Source organism: Protobothrops mucrosquamatus, unplaced genomic scaffold (genome assembly GCF_001527695.2).
Source record: "Protobothrops mucrosquamatus isolate PMUCROS unplaced genomic scaffold, P.Mucros_1.0 scaffold6990, whole genome shotgun sequence".
In the NCBI taxonomy this organism is placed as follows: domain Eukaryota; kingdom Metazoa; phylum Chordata; class Lepidosauria; order Squamata; family Viperidae; genus Protobothrops; species Protobothrops mucrosquamatus.
This window is the reverse complement of record NW_015392801.1, coordinates 1-18,020: the sequence shown is the minus strand read 5'-3', so window position 1 is coordinate 18,020 and position 18,020 is coordinate 1. Positions and strand designations below refer to the sequence as shown.

Here is an 18,020-nt window from a genome sequence, read left to right as displayed (position 1 = left end):
TTACGACCGGTTGGGTAGTCCTCGACTTACAACCAGTTTAGTCCTCGACTTACAACCAGTTTAGTCCTCGACGTACGACCGGTTGGGGGTCGCGGCATTAAAAAGGTTGAGAACCACTGCCCTAATGATGCCCTTGATTGCTAAACCCAAGCTATCTAATTAAGAACAGCGCTGTCCCTGCTTCCATGTCTAATATACAATTGTATTTTGATTTTCAGCAACAGTTGGCCAAGAATATTAAATTTGGCCAACCCTCACAAATGACAGTTTCTGTGAAAGCACCTGGGGAAGTTAGTGCAAGTTTGGAAGCAGATGTGTTGCTGAATAACCCCATGGAGACTGTGATGCCACCAGATGTGGTCCTTCCAGAGAACCACCATAAAGTAAGTCTACTTAATGGTGAGGAGCCAATTACCAAGCTCCAAAATGAACTAATACCTATGCGTATAGAAGATGTTCAGTGACATTAGCTGGATGTTAAATTATGTATTGCAAATAAATCCACCCTTTGGGAGTCTTTCAGACAATGGCAGTCCTAGAGTTTTTAGAATCTTGGGAAGAGTATATCATTCAGAATTCCATATATGATTGATTCTTGTTTTTTTATTATTAAAAGTTTTAAATAATTTTCCATACAATAACCCACTTCCCTCCCCCCCCCCCCCCCCCCCGCTTCCCAGAGCTGGTTACAGGGTTATAAAAACAGAATCATAAATTAAATAACATTACCCAGATATACTACAATCAAGTCTCATACATACTTTAACTCTACAAAATAGATAGATCTTAACACTTTACCAGCAAAATAATAATATAATTAAACATTATTACTAAAAATAATATAAATTCATCCATAATAAACTATTAATATTCTAAAATTTACTCATAAGCTATATATGATTGATTCTTGTTTCCCATCAGTTTGATGTATCTGATTTTATTCTTTGATTTCTCAACTCATGACATAGCTATGAAAGTACACGAATGAAACTTCGTAAATAAAAGCAAACCATAGACAAGCAAACCATACATTTTGTTCTTAACTTATATCTTCATTACAAGCATTACCATATCTTCAAAGGGATCTCTGTCTGATATACTGAAATTACACCAACATTAGAAATTACCTAATGTGTAGAACCTTGGAAAAGGTGCTTGATTTGCACACTTCTAAAGTCTCCACTGTTTACAGATNGTATATTTGTTTTAAAAGAGAGTTAAAGGAAGTTATAGATTTGTTAGATTAATAGTTGATTAATGTTAGTTAGATTATGATTATTTTATTGTTAACCCTGTGATTGGCTCTGGGAAGTGAGGGGGGGAGGGATGGAGGGTTGGGTTTGGGGGAGGGGGGATTTATATTGTAAAATTTTATAAAATTTTCAATAAAAAAAAAAGAAGGAAAAGAAATAAGCTAAATCTACCCACGGTTCTTTAGAACTGTTCCTGCTGTTCTGTCCTTGTAAACCATCCTTGCTCATTAGATGTTTGTAGGGAGACCGGAAAAAAGTCAAGATGGCTGTTGAGGGAGTGCAAATGAAGCCTTCATCCTCTTGATGCCATTGAGATTTATCCACCAATTCTACACTGCTTTTTCTCTTTTAAAGTTTACTGTTTTGGGAGTTTCACCCTGCTTTTTTAAGGGTCAACTCCATCCAGCCACATCTCCTTGTTTCTCCCCTTCATTCTGCCTTCACATACTTGTTCTTTTTGATTCTCAGTTTATTTTTTCTAAAGGACATCACTTCAGTCTACTTGTTTCACACCTGTTTCACACCTGTCACTCCCTTGGGCATTCAATCTTGTGTTCATTTATTATCCATACATTTTTGACTATATCTTTTCTTGTTCTACGGTCACACTTTTCAAAACTACCATTCCCACTGCAGTCAACTTGCTGCATTGTCTACCTGCATTTTCACAAATTAAAATGTTTCCATCCATTTTAACATTTGACCAACATACACAACATGCTTCCAATAAATCCACGTCCTTAGATTCCAGAAGATGCCTGTAAATAAAACTAATCCAATCTTATATCAGCCTCTGACATAAATAGCAGACGTGCATTGACAAATGACTCAGTAGGGTGTCTGAGATTCTCTGCGTTCCATCAGAAAATTATTTTTTAGCAAGATCACAGATTACGAGCAAAGCCAATCAGAAATGTCACTGCCTTTAGTGGACATATGAAGAGACTCTTCCATTGCATTAATATTTAGAGCAGACATGTCAAACACAAGGCCCGGAGACCGGATGCGGCCCGCGAAGTGGTTTCATGTGGCCCGCGAAGCCATCCTAGAAACAGTGAGGGAACAGCCCCCGCTGCCTTGGCCCTGGCCCAGGCCGGCCAGGAGCCAATGTACAATTTTGTGGTAGCCATCTATGCTGAAATGCATTCAGTCTTAGCCGTCCAGAAACAGCGAGGAACCAGCCCCTGCCGCATTGGCCCCGCCCCCTGGGTGCATGCTGGGGAGGTGTCACCCCTTTGTGAGGAATGAAGAAATACACCATGCCTTGGCACTTGCCCCGGTCCCACCCCCTTCTGCCAGAGACCCTCAGATCTGTCCCACTCCTGCCCAGGCCCCCACAGGCACCCTTGACGCGAACGATGTAGAGCTGGCCATGCCCACCCAGTAGGCCACACCCACTCCATCCACGCCCACTCAGTAGGTCACACCCACCCTGGCCACACCCCCCCGAGGGCAACCGCAATGCTGATGCGGCCCTCAATGAAATTGAGTTTGACATCCCTGATTTAGAGTGTGTTATTCCTATTAAAAGAATATCTCATTATAAACAAATGGTGGAACAGAAATAAAAAAGATATTTTAAATTATCTCAGCTCTCAGAGATACGGAAAGAAAACTGAAATTGTTTTTAACAAAGTACTCTCTAAAACAGGGGTGCCAAACTGCCGCCCCATGGGCCGGATGCATCATACCGAAACCGCACCCACCCCATTGCCGGCAATGGAAAAAAAGTTGCACCAACACGTCACGTGACGTTGTGAGTTTGACACCCCTGCTCTAAAATGTTGAAGGAAAGAAAGTTACCAGATGCTGCTCTTGCAATTAAAACAGCCCTAAAGAGTTCATTCATCACATATTTATACTGATATCGCTAATAGATAGCTATGGCAAATATTCTATGGTAGGGAAATCTCAATAAAGCCAGATAAAAACATAGTGTATCCCAGCTTGCTTGTTTATTTGCTTGATGGCTTCGTGCCTTTCAAACTCTTTCAGATTACAATACATTTCTTTAATACAGAGGAATGCATTGAACAATTGCCTTTGAAAAGCCCATACTGTTCCCAACAATAGATCCATTCAGAAGCCTTTTTCGATATTCGGAGCACTTGAGCAGGCAGCACCATAACGTCCATAGAATAGGAGGCCCACGTTGATTTACATCTGAAGGTTAACTTGCCCCAAAGATTTCAGTGGAATAAAAACACAATCATAAAGGCTGAAGATGGGGGAAAAAAATGCCTGAACCTGCTCAAAATCAGCCTTTCCCAATCTGTCCCTTTGCAATGCTTGAAAATTAATGAAAGTTGTGATCCAGGATTTTTGGAGGATCGTAGCTTTGAAAATTTAGAAATTCCAATCTGCTAAATACTTCACAGAGAATTTTTATGAAAGAACAAGGAACATCTACAAAATATGTTGTCTTCAGAAAGGAACCAGCGGAGTGATGCACTACCTTTCTCTGATCAAAAGAAAAGGAGAAGAAACATTGGGATCCTTTGAGATGTCAGTTTTCTTATTTGTTAAGACAGATACGTAAAAAACACCCCAACTTTTAAAAAATGCATTTGAAAATTATTTTGTGAAACCACGGCATCCAACCTGTATAAGTACTTCATTAAGTTTTCTCTTAATCCTTCATCCTGGACTCCCTCAAAATGGCATTTTGCATTCTTGAGGCATATTAATGTCTTATTTGATCTCTTCTTAACCCATATAATAGGGCAATTGTCACAGGTTTTGCATGTGGAGAAAAAGAAAATGTAAAAATAGTGGGGACAGATGTGGCTATTAGAGTGTATACCATTCCACATGAAGCTTAAATACCTCTAAGATAAAATCTGTAAGTTCTCTAAATATCAAAGAGTTTGCGTAAGGTGTCTTGCAACTATAGACAACCTTGATTGCGCTCCAGAACTCAGCAGAGTTAAGTTATTGCTTGGATTGAGGATTACCTGGTAATTTCAAGGCTATTGAATAAGTGTAAAAGTAGGAAAAACAGAGAGAGAGAGAGAGGGAGAAGGAGAGAGAGGGAGAGAGAGAGAGAGGGAGGGAGAGAGAGAGAGAGAAAGGGAGAGGGGGAGAGAGAGAGAGAGAGAGAGAGAGAGAGAGAGAGAGAGAGAGAGAATTTTGGGAGAAGAAAGTGTCAAATCAATTATACAGCTCTGTTGGGAAGATTTCATGGATACCGTCATCAGGAACTGAGCTCAACATGCGTACATACACACACAATTAAATCCGATTTGTTATTTGTCATACCATTTTTGAGGGTTAAATCTAGCAGGCAGCATCATGAAACCTTGGTGTAATACAAGAAACTGTTCTAAATTTGTATACTTTTTCATTGTGTATCTTGTTTTGAAAATCCCATGCAATTCTTTACCCTTCTATTCGAGCGCTCATTTCCTATGCGTTGTCACACATCAGATGACAGACAGCAAGATGAGACCTTGCGGAAAATTTCCCTGCAATTTAGAAAATAAAAATAATTGGCAGTGTCTCCTCTCCCAGCTGAGCACGGTTCAGCTAGTAATTTGAAGATGGGAATACTAAAGTACCCATTTGCCCATGCAATGTATTCTAAGACAGTTTAATTCTTACAAGAAGTACATGTCCACCTGTTCATTCCTTTTGACACCAAAAATAATGGGAAGGGGAGGGATTCCTCTTAAGTACCGAAACTCATTGCTAAAAAAAGATAACTGAAGACATCTATGAACAGTGGCTGGCAATGCCTATTGCTTAATATGAGATGAGATGAAACGTCTATACTCACATATTTGCAGACAAGATCCATTAGGCTCAACCTTACATTAAATACAGGGAAACAAGAAATATAAGTCATATACCTGCCCATGGTTCCCTGATTATGGGAACACGATCAATTAGCTCTTAGGAACAAGAGGTAGTTTTCTAGAGAACGACAAGGAGGAGAAAATATCCATGAATAGGTCAAGTAGCGGAAAAAGAAGGAAAAGATGTTCTCAAGGAAGCAGGATATAGGTGTACAGCCACCTGAAGAGATCTTCTCTTACTCTTGGGATGCCAAAAGTTAAATGCCAATGTATCAGGATCAGGTATGGGTACCACATTAGGAAAGTTGGACAAAGAGTGAAAGAGTGGACACGGCTTGAAGAATATGGAGTGATCGTCCGATTCTGACGTATCAGCTGAACTGCAATTTGTGATCCAAGCCCGGCTGCCTGTCTGTATTCTCAAATTCTAGACACCGAAAAAGAAAAAGTGCGTGTCCCAAATTGCTAAAAATGACTAATCTCGCAAGACGTTTGCAGTGTCCTTTTGTGAAAGTTGGGGAAAATTGAAATCTAACCTGATCAATCAAGATTTTCTCCTTCTTGTGAGATCCTCTAAGATTCTGGTAATCTCTGGCAATCTCAAGTTAGTTTAACTGACAGGTTGCTAACTATTATGTGATACATTGTAACTAGAAAAATCCTTTTAAACCTAGAGTAGTTTCTTGAAAGTGATAAGGCGGTATGGATGGTTGAGCCCCACATTATATTATTTTTTGTGGAAACTGCTTTCTCTTTCACCTAACATTTTAATATTTATATCTCATTGTTCCTAATAGAGATGTTTATGTGTACAGGGGCAGTGTGTCAAAAAGCCAATGTGATTGTGTATCTCAAGCTGTAGCTGCTTTTTACATGTGTGATCCATGCAAAACTTCTAAAAAAAAAAGGGATGGGACTTTTATCACCTAGTAATAGCACTAGCAATAGCATTTAGACTTATATACCACTTCACAGTGCTTTACAGCCCTCTCTAAGCTGTAAAGTAAGTATATTGCCCCCAACAGTCTAGGTCCTCATTTTATGGACCTTGGAAGGAGGGAAGGCTGAGTCAACCTTGAGCTGGTTCAGAATCGAACTGCTGCCAGTTGGCAGAATTAGCCTGCAATACTGCATTCTAACCACTGTGCCACCATGGCTCTTGACATTGGGGCCATCTTGACATTCTTGCCCCTAATGCAGCGGTTCTCAACCTATGGGTCGCGACCCCATTTGGGGTCGATCGACCATTTCACGGGGGTCGCCAAGCAAGGCTGTCCGCCATTTTTTCCCCCTTTTCCGGCAGGTGCCTTACCTCCCTTGGGCTGGGCCAGCTGGTGGTCGGCCTGCTCCGTCTCTGCCGCTTGCCAGCTACGCCTCGGCCGGCACAGGAGGCGGAACCACGCATGCGCGGCGCTCCCGGGCAGGGAAAGTCCTCGACTTACGACCGGTTGGGTAGTCCTCGACTTACAACCAGTTTAGTCCTCGACTTACGACCAGTTTAGTCCTCGACGTACGACCGGTTGGGGGTCGCGGCATTAAAAAGGTTGAGAACCACTGCCCTAATGATGCCCTTGATTGCTAAACCCAAGCTATCTAATTAAGAACAGCGCTGTCCCTGCTTCCATGTCTAATATACAATTGTATTTTGATTTTCAGCAACAGTTGGCCAAGAATATTAAATTTGGCCAACCCTCACAAATGACAGTTTCTGTGAAAGCACCTGGGGAAGTTAGTGCAAGTTTGGAAGCAGATGTGTTGCTGAATAACCCCATGGAGACTGTGATGCCACCAGATGTGGTCCTTCCAGAGAACCACCATAAAGTAAGTCTACTTAATGGTGAGGAGCCAATTACCAAGCTCCAAAATGAATTAATACCTATGCGTATAGAAGATGTTCAGTGACATTAGCTGGATGTTAAATTATGTATTGCAAATAAATCCATCCTTTGGGAGTCTTTCAGACAATGGCAGTCCTAGAGTTTTTAGAATCTTGGGAAGAGTATATCATTCAGAATTCCATATATGATTGATTCTTGTTTTTTTATTATTAAAAGTTTTAAATAATTTTCCATACAATAACCCACTCCCCCCCGCTTCCCAGAGCTGGTTACAGGGTTATAAAAACAGAATCATAAATTAAATAACATTACCCAAATATACTACAATCAAGTCTCATACATACTTTAACTCTACAAAATAGATAGATCTTAACACTTTACCAGCAAAATAATAATATAATTAAACATTATTACTAAAAATAATATAAATTCATTCATAATAAACTATTAATATTCTAAAATTTACTCATAAGCTATATATGATTGATTCTTGTTTCCCATCAGTTTGATGTATCTGATTTTACTCTTTGATTTCTCAACTCATGACATAGCTATGAAAGTACACGAATGAAACTTCATAAATAAAAGCAAACCATAGACAAGCAAACCATACATTTTGTTCTTAACTTATATCTTCATTACAAGCATTACCATATCTTCAAAGGGATCTCTGTCTGATATACTGAAATTACACCAACATTAGAAATTACCTAATGTGTAGAACCTTGGAAAAGGTGCTTGATTTGCACACTTCTAAAGTCTCCACTGTTTACAGATCATGTATAACAGACATGTCAAACACAAGGCCCAGGGGCCGGATGCGGCCCGCGAAGTGGTTTCATCCTGGAAACAGTGAGGGAACGGCCCCTGCTGCCTTGGCCCTGGCCCAGGTTGTCCGGGAGCCAATGTACAATTTTGTGGTGGCCATCTATGCTGAAATGCATTCAGTCTTAGCTCCACAAGGCCATCTAGAAACAGCGAGGAACCAGCCCGTGCTGTGTCGGCCCTGCCCCCTGGGTGCATGCTGGGGAAGTGTCACCCTTTGTGAGGAATGGAGAAATGGACCATGCCTTGGCGCTTGCCCTGGTCCCACCCCCTTCTGCCAGAGATCCTCAGATCTGTCCCACTCCTGCCCAGGCCCCCACAGGCACCCTTGACGCGAACGATGTAGAGCTGGCCATGCCCACCCAGTAGGCCACACCCACTCCATTCACGCCCACCCAGTAAGCCGCACCCACCCTGGCCGCACCCACCCGGCCCCCCGAGGGCAACCGCAATGCTGATGCGGCCCTCAATGAAATTGAGTTTGACATCTCTGATGTATAATATCAGCAATGGGGCAAAATGAACCCTCTGGTGATCAAGTTAGGTGGGTTCTTACATTCAAAGTATTTTATCACTGAACTGGAAATGCCATTTAAACCCAGTGAATGCAAAGCAGTGGTCTTTGCTCCCATGGATGGAGAGCCTTGCCTTCTAGCAATGTACTCAGACTGTTGGAAAAGAGACACAAATACAGAACTCCTGTTATGCCAGCATGCGATGGGAAAGGGGGCTGGAGATTCTTGCTATGAAGATTAATGTAACATTTTCAGTGGTTTGTCTTTATATTTCAACATTGATTTCCCTCTCGTATTCTCCTTTAAATGGCTTCTTGAGATTTCATGTAAAAGAAACCACAAATTGTTTCCAGTACATAGCCAGAAGTACATGGCACATTAACCATTTATCTTCTTTCTATTTTCTCAGTGAGGGAAGCAAATGCTTCTTTAGGCACAAATCTGATGAATTCTAGCAGTGTGATCAGGAACTCAGTAATGGGCTAGCTTGAAATGATACAAAACAAATGATTAGTTGACAACATTCTCCCTTCAGAGATCACTTTGGCCCTGGACCCCGCTGTCCTTTCATAAGGCCCTAAAGACCTGATTCTGTGCTTAGACTTGGGTCCCCGAGTGTATGAAGGGACCAGTCTCCTGTTTATGTGGATGATCATTGTAATCTTATCAGCTGCTGTATATTTTAATTTGTGTACACTATATGTATCTGTTTTTATTTTTTTGCCATTATTTGATGCCTAAAGTCAGTCGTTGAGATGGATGACTATATCAATTTATTGATTAAATAAAGTTATCTGTCCTTAGACATTGGCCAGAAATAGTAGCTACTGATTGGAGAAAAGTTCTCTCCAACATCTAGATCAGGGGTAGTCAACCTTGGCTCTTTTATGACTCGTGGACTTCAATTCCCAGAATTCCTGAGCCAGCTAAGCTGGCTCAGGAATTCTGGGAGTTGAAGTCCACGAGTCATAAAAGAGCCAAGGTTGACTACCCCTGATCTAGATCAAACTTTCTCAGGAGTCCTTGGGTTCTGTGAGAGATCACTAGAAGTTCTAGAAGAAGTCATGATTAAAAAATAAATAAATTTTGTACTGTGAGTTGTAAGTATGATAATTTTTATGCAGTTGTTCCTTGAGCTCTGAGATTATTTCAAGGATTCCTCCGGAGTAAAAAGTTTGAAAAAAACTGTTCTGGATTCACAAACTTTTAATATTTTGATGTCTGGATAGATCTGAAATTAAAGCAGTCTAGATCAATCTCAAGTCAAGTGTACTTTAAACTAGACTGATAGATTGAGAAAGTTCTAAGGGATAATAGAGTCTAATTGACTTTTAGAGCATATCAAAGTACTGTACTGTTGACTCATGTAAATAGAGTTTTGAAGATTCTTGTCTATGTCTCTTCTGGGTCACTCTTCTACTTTCTCTTCTCTTCCTTCTGCATTTCTTATTTTCATTGCTCTGCTGACTTCTCTTATTTTCATCTTCTCTGCTTTTCCTTCAGCACCTACTCTCCTGTTTGCTGCTGCACATTTCACAGACTCTCTCTTTCTTTTCAATCTAACCCACTCTTTCTTCCCCTCCATTCCTGCTCTCTTTATTTTCTACAACTTGCCTTGTGAAGCCCTGGGGACGAGGTATTACATAAGCATGTCACAGCAACGTATTTCACAGTGAAGCTAGAATGACATCTACTGAAACATAGGAAAGTTCTTGGAGACTTTTCAAGGCAGATAAGTAACTTTAAATTCTGAGGGCTAATGTAGTTAATACATGTTGTTAAACTTAGAAAATATTAACAAGTAATTACGCAAAATAAGAGTTCATGTGTCTCCGCAACAGGAGAGAATCTGTAGGTACCAATTCAGTGACTTGAAAAATTAGTAGGTTTAACATTAAGTAGCTTAGGTGCATTACTTTATATAGTTGACGTACAGCTTTATGTTCCTTCATGCGCTGTGTGCCTCTGCAAATTCTGAAATTTGATAGGCTCTGATTTTTTTGACTGGTGCAGTCAGTTCTTTAATATAATCCACTAACCACTAACAATAGAAACATGTTGTTTTAACCGTGCAGTGTTTTGGATTCAGAGGCCAAGGGATGCTCCAGAACACACAGGCAAACACGTAAAACCATGCCTGCAATTCCTGAAGGCAAATCCACCTTTTTCTAGGATCTGCTCACTGTCCTATTGCTTTGCCAACAGTTGGAAAAATTGTACAGATGGATCGCTTGTGTAAAAAGGAATGATGGTTGTACCTAATTCTAGTGAAACATTCTGGAGCAGAACAAAGATTCTAATGAATTCTATCAATAACTGAAACAAAGATAGGAAATACAAGGCTTTAATCAGGGGTTGACAACTCTTTGTTCCTGGGGGTCCATAATCTCATCTTTAAAGCCTTTTCCTGTTTCTCAGGATTACAGAGAGTATTGCTAGTGACATCTATGGACAAAACTATGTGCCTTATTTTGCTTTGGTGGCATGGTTACAGAAGTCTTCCAGGGCCACAAAAATAGGGCTGGCACACTGTGTGTGGCCTGCGGTTTGTATACCCCATCCCTCAGAAAAATGATTGCCCAAGGATAACTGCACTAAAACCCCACATTTCTTGGCTATTGATGAAGATCAAATGCTTCCTACTGGAGAAAACTTTTTAAAAGATGTTCTAGGAATGTTCTTCTCCAGACAGCATAAGAGCTTTGACTAGGACTGTTTATACATTGGTTAACAACACCCAAAACAGGAAGAGGCTTTTTAATAAAGGAGACAGAAAATAAATGCATGTTTTGCCTTTAACCTGAGTTTTTGATAGGACTGGACACTAGCTGTTTTTTAAAAAAATGAAAGATGAGAATATTTGGATTATAATGCACACTCAGTTGACCCACTCCCTTAAATATGTAGCACCTGCATTTATAAGTAACATTCATTAGCCTCTTATTAATTCATTGTTTTTTTTATACGCCTTACTTTTTACAGTTGTTTTTTCATAATTGTATGAAAGGTAAAGCATGAAAAATAGAAAAACAACCATCCTTTTAGGCTTGCAATCCAGTTTTCTCTTCTCATGATTTAAAATTGCTGGAAAAGAAGGGAACAAATCTGTTTATTCAGCCAATTTGTCCAACAAATGTAGATGGCATTAGATTAACATTGTAATAGGATCTTATTATGACTGTAATATAAAAGCATTTGGTGCTTCTAGAAAGTATGAATCTACAATATATCTGGTTGGAATAGTTTTGTATGATATTCATATTTTTTTTTCTAGTCAGCTGTGATGCTTGATTCCTTAAGTCCCGCAAGTCTGGGTGAAACAAGTCGTGACAGAGATGAGAAGGTATTAGAAATAAGACACTAATGGCACTTATTTCTTAAGGGCCACTTCAAAATTTGCAACAAATTACACAAAAATGTCTAACCACATTTCTTAATGGGCAACTCAGACTGAGGTAATTTTGAACCTGGAGTTGTAGGCCATTGAGATATAAAACCATGGTATGGCTTTACATTTTATGACATTTATTGCTTGTGCCTGTTGACCTTCTGTTGGTTCCTATCAGTTTCTTTGCACCACCTGGCATTTTGCTTTTTCAGTTTTGAGTTATTTTAACCATCTTCCCACCCAGTCGCCCAAAATGAAAAGTTAGCATACTACAAAGCAAAGTGCTATTTTTTTTAGCATCTTTCTCTCTAGGATGGGCTTGGCATTATTAAAAAAAATCAAATGGCGGCCCGTAGCCCATATTTTGTTTGAAAGTATGGCTACCTGCTCAGAAAACAAGGATGAAGAGAACCTGAACCAAATAAACCCGTGGTGGCGAACCTATGGCCCGTGTGCCACAGGTGGCACGCAGAGCCCTCTCTGTGGGGACGCAGTTGTCGCCCAAGTCCAAGGCCTTAAGTCCCGTCCATGAGCAACCTGCATCAAAATGTCCCTGGGCAAGTGGCTTTTTAAGCTGGGTTTTATAAAACCTTTTCGCCTTAGGCTCTTTACCTCCGCCCAGCTTGTTCCACAGCCTCATGGCAGTGGCATTGGGTATGACGCGCGAGGCGGCAAATGGCCCCGGCTGGCAGCAATCAGCCATGTCACGCTGAAACTAGCCGTTTGTTGCCTTGCGCCCAATGCCACTGCCATGAGGCCACGGAACAAGCCGGGTGGAGGTAAGGAACTGGTATACCAGATTCCCCCTCCCCTACTCCGCCTGCTGCTGGAGGGCTGGCCTGGTATTCGCAGTGGGCTGTGGAGCCTCAGAGTATGCCAGTTGAGGGGCCGGCAGGCTGTGGCTGCTGACGGACACAGTTGGCCCCCATGCGCTTGCTGTGTGCGGGGGCCAATGGTGTCAGGCAGCCGCCGCCCCGATCCCTGCCTTGCCTTCCCTTTCCCTGCGGCAATGGCACCCCTGCCCTGCCCCCTTCCTGGTCTCGCCTCACCCCGCAGGACGAGCCTCCTGCCCACCGTCCCATCTGCCAGAGACCCCCTGGATCTCCCCCAACCCTGCCTGGCCCCCACAGGCGTCTCTCCCCACAAGCACCATCGAGGTGGCCACGCCTACCGTGGCCACGCCCACCCAGTCCGCCATGAGCACTGCAGTCATGCCCACCCAGTGGTCACGCCCACCCACTGGGCCATGCCCACCTGGCATCCGACAATAAATAAGTGGGGTTTGGGTTGCAGTTTGGGCACTCGGTCTCTAAAACGTTCGCCATCTCTGGTATAGACTGTTCTGGGGAGCTATCAAAAGTAGTCTTTCAGGTCTGACCATACTCAAAATGGCTGCCATTTTGTGACTAGATGAATTTACCCATGGCATTTCTTTGGGGAGACATATCAGATATAGTCTCAAAATTCCAAATGTCCTATGGATCAGAATTACAGTATTTGGTGATGACAGAATTACTGCAAGCTGCAATAAAAAGGATAACTGGGAATATAGCATGAAACTCTGCCTCAGCTTCAGCTTTTGGTCCATAGCCATACCAAGACATGCTCTTTCCTTTGCTTCCACGCTACTACAGTAGAGCAGATAACGTCTGTGCCTCCTGGATCACTGAGATGTAAACTATTGTTCAGGTCGTAGTCCAGATTTTTTTGACAAAGTAACCTTGATTGTAGACTATGTCTGCATAGAGATCCTTCACAGCTTAGTTCAGAACTTCACTAGTAAGGCATTAATATGGGAACATCATTCATAGGGAAAGCTAACATTCTGAAGAGATTTTTGTCACATGGCTTTGTTAACAGGGGGAATGTTCAAGTGGCGCCCTTTTTGTCATACATTTGCTGTCCTGAAAGCCAAAGAAATACTTGCCTGATACCAGCTCTTAAGTGTGCAGTCACAGGGGTAGGCATTTATGATGGGAAAGGTCTCCAATCCACTCCCCTTGCTGTTTTTTCAGTTTGTGGAAGAACACTGAAGAAGGTGTTTAGAAGAAGTTAACTCATGGTGACAAAACAATCAGTTTTCATCCAAGGAAAGTCTCTTGAAAGTTGGTTCAGCCGAAATGAGTTTTGTGCCAATGCATTTTCCAGTCCTTTTAATTGCAATGAGTCTGGAGCTTGAGAGCTCAGGGGGGGAAAAACCATATTGTGTGGTCCTGAGGGGAAAAAAGGTGCCCTCTGTCAAATCATAGAGTTAGTGTTTTACAGAGATTCTCAGTCATCCAGGTCATGGTTGTCCCAAAGATGCTTTTTCAAAAGGCAACTGGATTTTCTTTGTCTTTTCTTTGAAGATGTTTTGCTTCTCATCCAAGAAGCTGCTTCAGTTCTGACGGAATGGTGGGGAATGGAAGGGTTTATATTCCTGGCAGTCATCTGGTTGCTAGCTCTCTCTCTGAGACTTATCAAGGCCATTTGGGGGCACAGGAAGTTATAAAAATAAAGAAGGAAAGCAATAAGAGAAACTGCCAAACCTGGCTTTGAATTCATTTCTGGAGTAATTACTGGATTTGGAATTCATTTTGCTTTAAATATAGGATCTCAGCTCTTCCCCTCATTTTTCCTTTTTCTTGGGATTTCTCTAGGTGACCCCTGTCAAAGTGTCATCTCGGCCAAAAAGACACCATTCCCCTTCTGGAACCATTGAAACCGTCAACCTTGACGCCATCCCTTTGGCCACCGCTTGCCTGGACAACAGCGCAGCAAAGCACAAACTCTCAGTCAGGCCAAAGAACCAGAGGGTTTCCAAAAAGCACAGATTGTCAAAGGTATTGAATTGATTGCTATGGAGGTCTGAATTTTAGCTGCTGATTTTAAGACACAGAGCACTTCTAACAATATGGCTTAACCTTTGAATCTTTCAGTATTACACTTCAGCTGGTATTCATGGATGTAAATTTACCTCACCCCATTTGGGAGATTTTCTGCCCTGCTATATAGGATGATCATTTCTCAGAAATAATGTCATAACTGTCAGGTTCTGCTATTTTATTTACTGACTTGCTCTCAATATGCTTTTTCCTATTCATCTGTAAAAGAAATGTACATAGACTTAAAAAATGTATATACTATAGAGATAAACAATATTTATACACCATTTAAAAGAGATAATAAAGCACTAAGGAGGAAACAAAAACAGCTTCCTCCACAGCAACCAGCAACCAGATAAGCAGGGATTAACCCCAGACAAACAATCTTAACAGAAAATAATTCCCTAATCAAGGAATTATTAGCATTCTCTAATCCCCCCTATACTGGTAGGGCAAGCTACTATAAATAGGTGGCAAACCCTATTTGCTAGTACTAATTAGTACTAACATTTGGTAGTACTAATTATGTTACCTAGTCTGATAATGATAATGAAATGACTGATAATGAAATGACTACAATCAAACCACCAAGCTCAGAGAGTAGCAAGGAGTCCACAGTTCAACCCTGAGCTACAAACATTTTTTTGGAGTGGAGACTTTTATAAATCTGTTGGGCAAAATCTCAAAGAATCTTGAGCAATTTGGCAACCCGCGGCTCCGGAGCTGCATGTGGCTCTTTGAGCCTTCTCCTGCGGCTCCCAGTCTCCTCCGTCATTTGCAGAGAGAGAGACAGAGACAGAGAGAGGCACTTGCGCTTCCCTTCTCTCTCTCTCTCTCTCTCTCTCTCTCTCTCTCTCTCTCTCTCTCTCTCTCTCTCTCTCTCTCTCTCTCTGTGTGTGTGTGTGTGTGTAAAAAAGAGAGTGGCCTCACGCTGTTCTCGGACAAGCTGACAAGCTTATTGGGCGGGGCTCCTGCCTTTGCTGCGTCTCAACAGGAAGCAGCATCTCTCTCTCTCTCTCTCTCTCTCTCTCTCTCTCTCTCTCTCTCTCTCTCCTGAGCAGAAGATCGGAGAGAGGGAGAGGGAGACAGAGAGAGAGGGAGGGAGAGACAGGGAGGGATGAAGGGACGGGGGGAGAGAGAGAGAGAACTCATGCACAGCAGCCTCTATTTCTTTTTAATTAAACTCTTCAATCAAGTTCCCCTCCCCTTGTGCACGCAGGCATATGCACATAGGTTTTGCGGCTCCCAGTGTTTTCTTTTCTCTGGGAAACAGGTCCAAGTGGCTCTTTGAGTGTTTAAGGTTGCCGACCCCTGAGATAAACCTTTATCTTTTGTTATAGATAAATTTGAAGTAGAACAAATTGTACATGTTGTTGGGTGAGAATGAAATGTAATAACAATGACTGCTTAGTTCACCAATACTAGTGTATGTAATTAACAAGGGTTTTTGCCAGATAAGATATTGTCATCTGCATGTTTTATATCTTATTTCCATTTCACTTCAACATTTACACTACTATACCATTGTCGTCCTGCAGTTCTTTGTGCAAGTATACACCAGAACTGGGAGTCATTCCTTATATCTTTGAATACAAGCTCTTGCCTGTTACATATCCTGCAACTTTCTTAGATGAATAGTGAATTTCTGAATGGATACATTTTCTAAATGGTAGAATGCTAATTGGTTTTCCCCCCCAAAATAGGTATTTCCATAAATAGCAGTTCAAAATGCCTGAAACCTGGATGGAATCAACATGAGACAAATTGCTAGACCTTAATCTATTCTATACATGTTGAAATGTTATATAGAATACATTAACATTGTTGCAATATATGACTAACTTTTATAAAAACAAATATAGATAGTCCTTGACTTATGACCACAATTGAGCCCAAATTTTCTGTTGCTAAGTGAGACAGTTGTTGTGAATTTTGCCCCATTTTACAACTTGTTATAGTTGTTAAGTGAATCACTGCAGTTTTTAAGTTTGTACACAGTCCTTAAATAAATCTGGCTTCCTTATTGAGTTTGTTTGTCAGAAGATCACAAAAGGTGATCACATGCACAGTGCAACTGTCCTAAATATGAACCAGTTGTCAAGTGCCCAAATTTTGATCATATGATCATGGGGATGTTGCAACAGTTGTAAGTGTGAAAAACAGTCATAAATCCCTTTTTACAGTGCCATTATAACTTTGAATAGTCACTAAATGAACTGTTGTAAGTCGAGGACTACTTGTAATTCATTACAATGAATTATTTAAAATAGGAATGGGATTATAATAGCCTTCTACTTCTATTTTTATTTCCCAATACTAGGAGGTACAAAGTTTAATTGAAACTGACTTTGGACAAGACATCCTAGAATCGCAGGGCACTGAAGATAAAATGACAAAAGATGATAGCTATTACAGACCAGAGAAGTTAATCCAGCATGGAAAAGTCCAGGAACAGAAAACTGAAGGAAAACGAAAACAAGACCACTGGATAAAACTTGAGGCAGGGAAAAAGGAAGAAATGGCTGAAGCAAAATTCAAAAGCCCTATGGAACACAAAAGATGTCAAGAATTTGAGGGAGTCCAAGGAGAACAAGTAGGGAAAAAACTGCAACTTCAGGAAGAACAACTTTATCAAATGGAAGAGAAAAAAGATCAAGATCATCAGGCAAAAGGCCTAAAAGAACAAGGAAAACAGGGAAGGGATGGAGAAGAGCTTGAAAAATTGCAGGCAGAAATCCCAAAAAAATCTCAGGATCTTGAGGAACAAAAACAAAGGGATCAAGAACAGGCACAACATGAACTAGAGGCACAAGGACAGCAGGAAGAGCAGAAACCACATGAAGTGGACATGCAATGGCAGAAGGAGAAAAAGAAGAAACAACAAGAACTAGAGGCACAAAGGCAGCAGGGAGAAGCAAAAAGACAGGGTGAACTGGAGGTCCAAAGGCAACAACAGGAAGAAGAAAAGAGACAATTTCAACTGGAGGTCCAAAGACAGCATGAGGAAGAACAAAAGAGACAATGTGAACTACAACTACAAAGACAGCGGGAGGAAGAACAAAAAAGACAATGTGAACTCGAGGTCCAAAGGCAATATCAGGAAGAAGCAAGGAAACAACATGATCTGGAGATTCAAAGACAATGGGAGAGAGAACAAAAGCGACAACGTGAACTAGAAGTACAGAGACAGCAGGAGGAAGAAAAGAGACAACGTAAACTAGAACTACAAAGACAACGGGAGGAAGAACAAAAGAAACAACATGAATTAGAACTACAGAGACAACGGGAGGAAGAACAAAAGAGGCAACGTGAACTAGAACTACAGAGACAACGGGAGGAAGAACAAAAGAAAGAACGTCAACTAGAAATACAGAGACAGCTGGAGGAAGAACAAAAGAGACAACGTGAACTAGAACTACAGAGACAATGGGAAGAAGAACAAAAGAGACGATGTGAACTAGAACTACAGAGACAACGGGAAGAAGAACAAAAGAGACAACGTGAACTAGAACTACAGAGACAACGGGAGGAAGAACAAAAGAG

The 18,020-nt window shown here is 41.2% G+C and overlaps 1 protein-coding gene across 1 annotated transcript in view; it reads left to right on the top strand.

Annotated features, from left to right (window-relative positions):
* Positions 1-18,015, top strand: part of LOC107300413 (trichohyalin) — a gene marked incomplete at its 3' end in the record, with an annotated part of 33,455 nt that extends 15,440 nt beyond the window's left edge. Inside the window, exons 3-7 of the mRNA XM_029286997.1 lie at positions 219-383; positions 6,704-6,868; positions 11,500-11,568; positions 14,253-14,435; positions 16,798-18,015. Coding sequence (XP_029142830.1) covers positions 219-383; positions 6,704-6,868; positions 11,500-11,568; positions 14,253-14,435; positions 16,798-18,015 — 1,800 coding nt within the window. The remainder of the gene's footprint in view (positions 1-218; positions 384-6,703; positions 6,869-11,499; positions 11,569-14,252; positions 14,436-16,797) is intronic.
* Between the last annotated feature and the right edge of the window lie 5 nt (positions 18,016-18,020).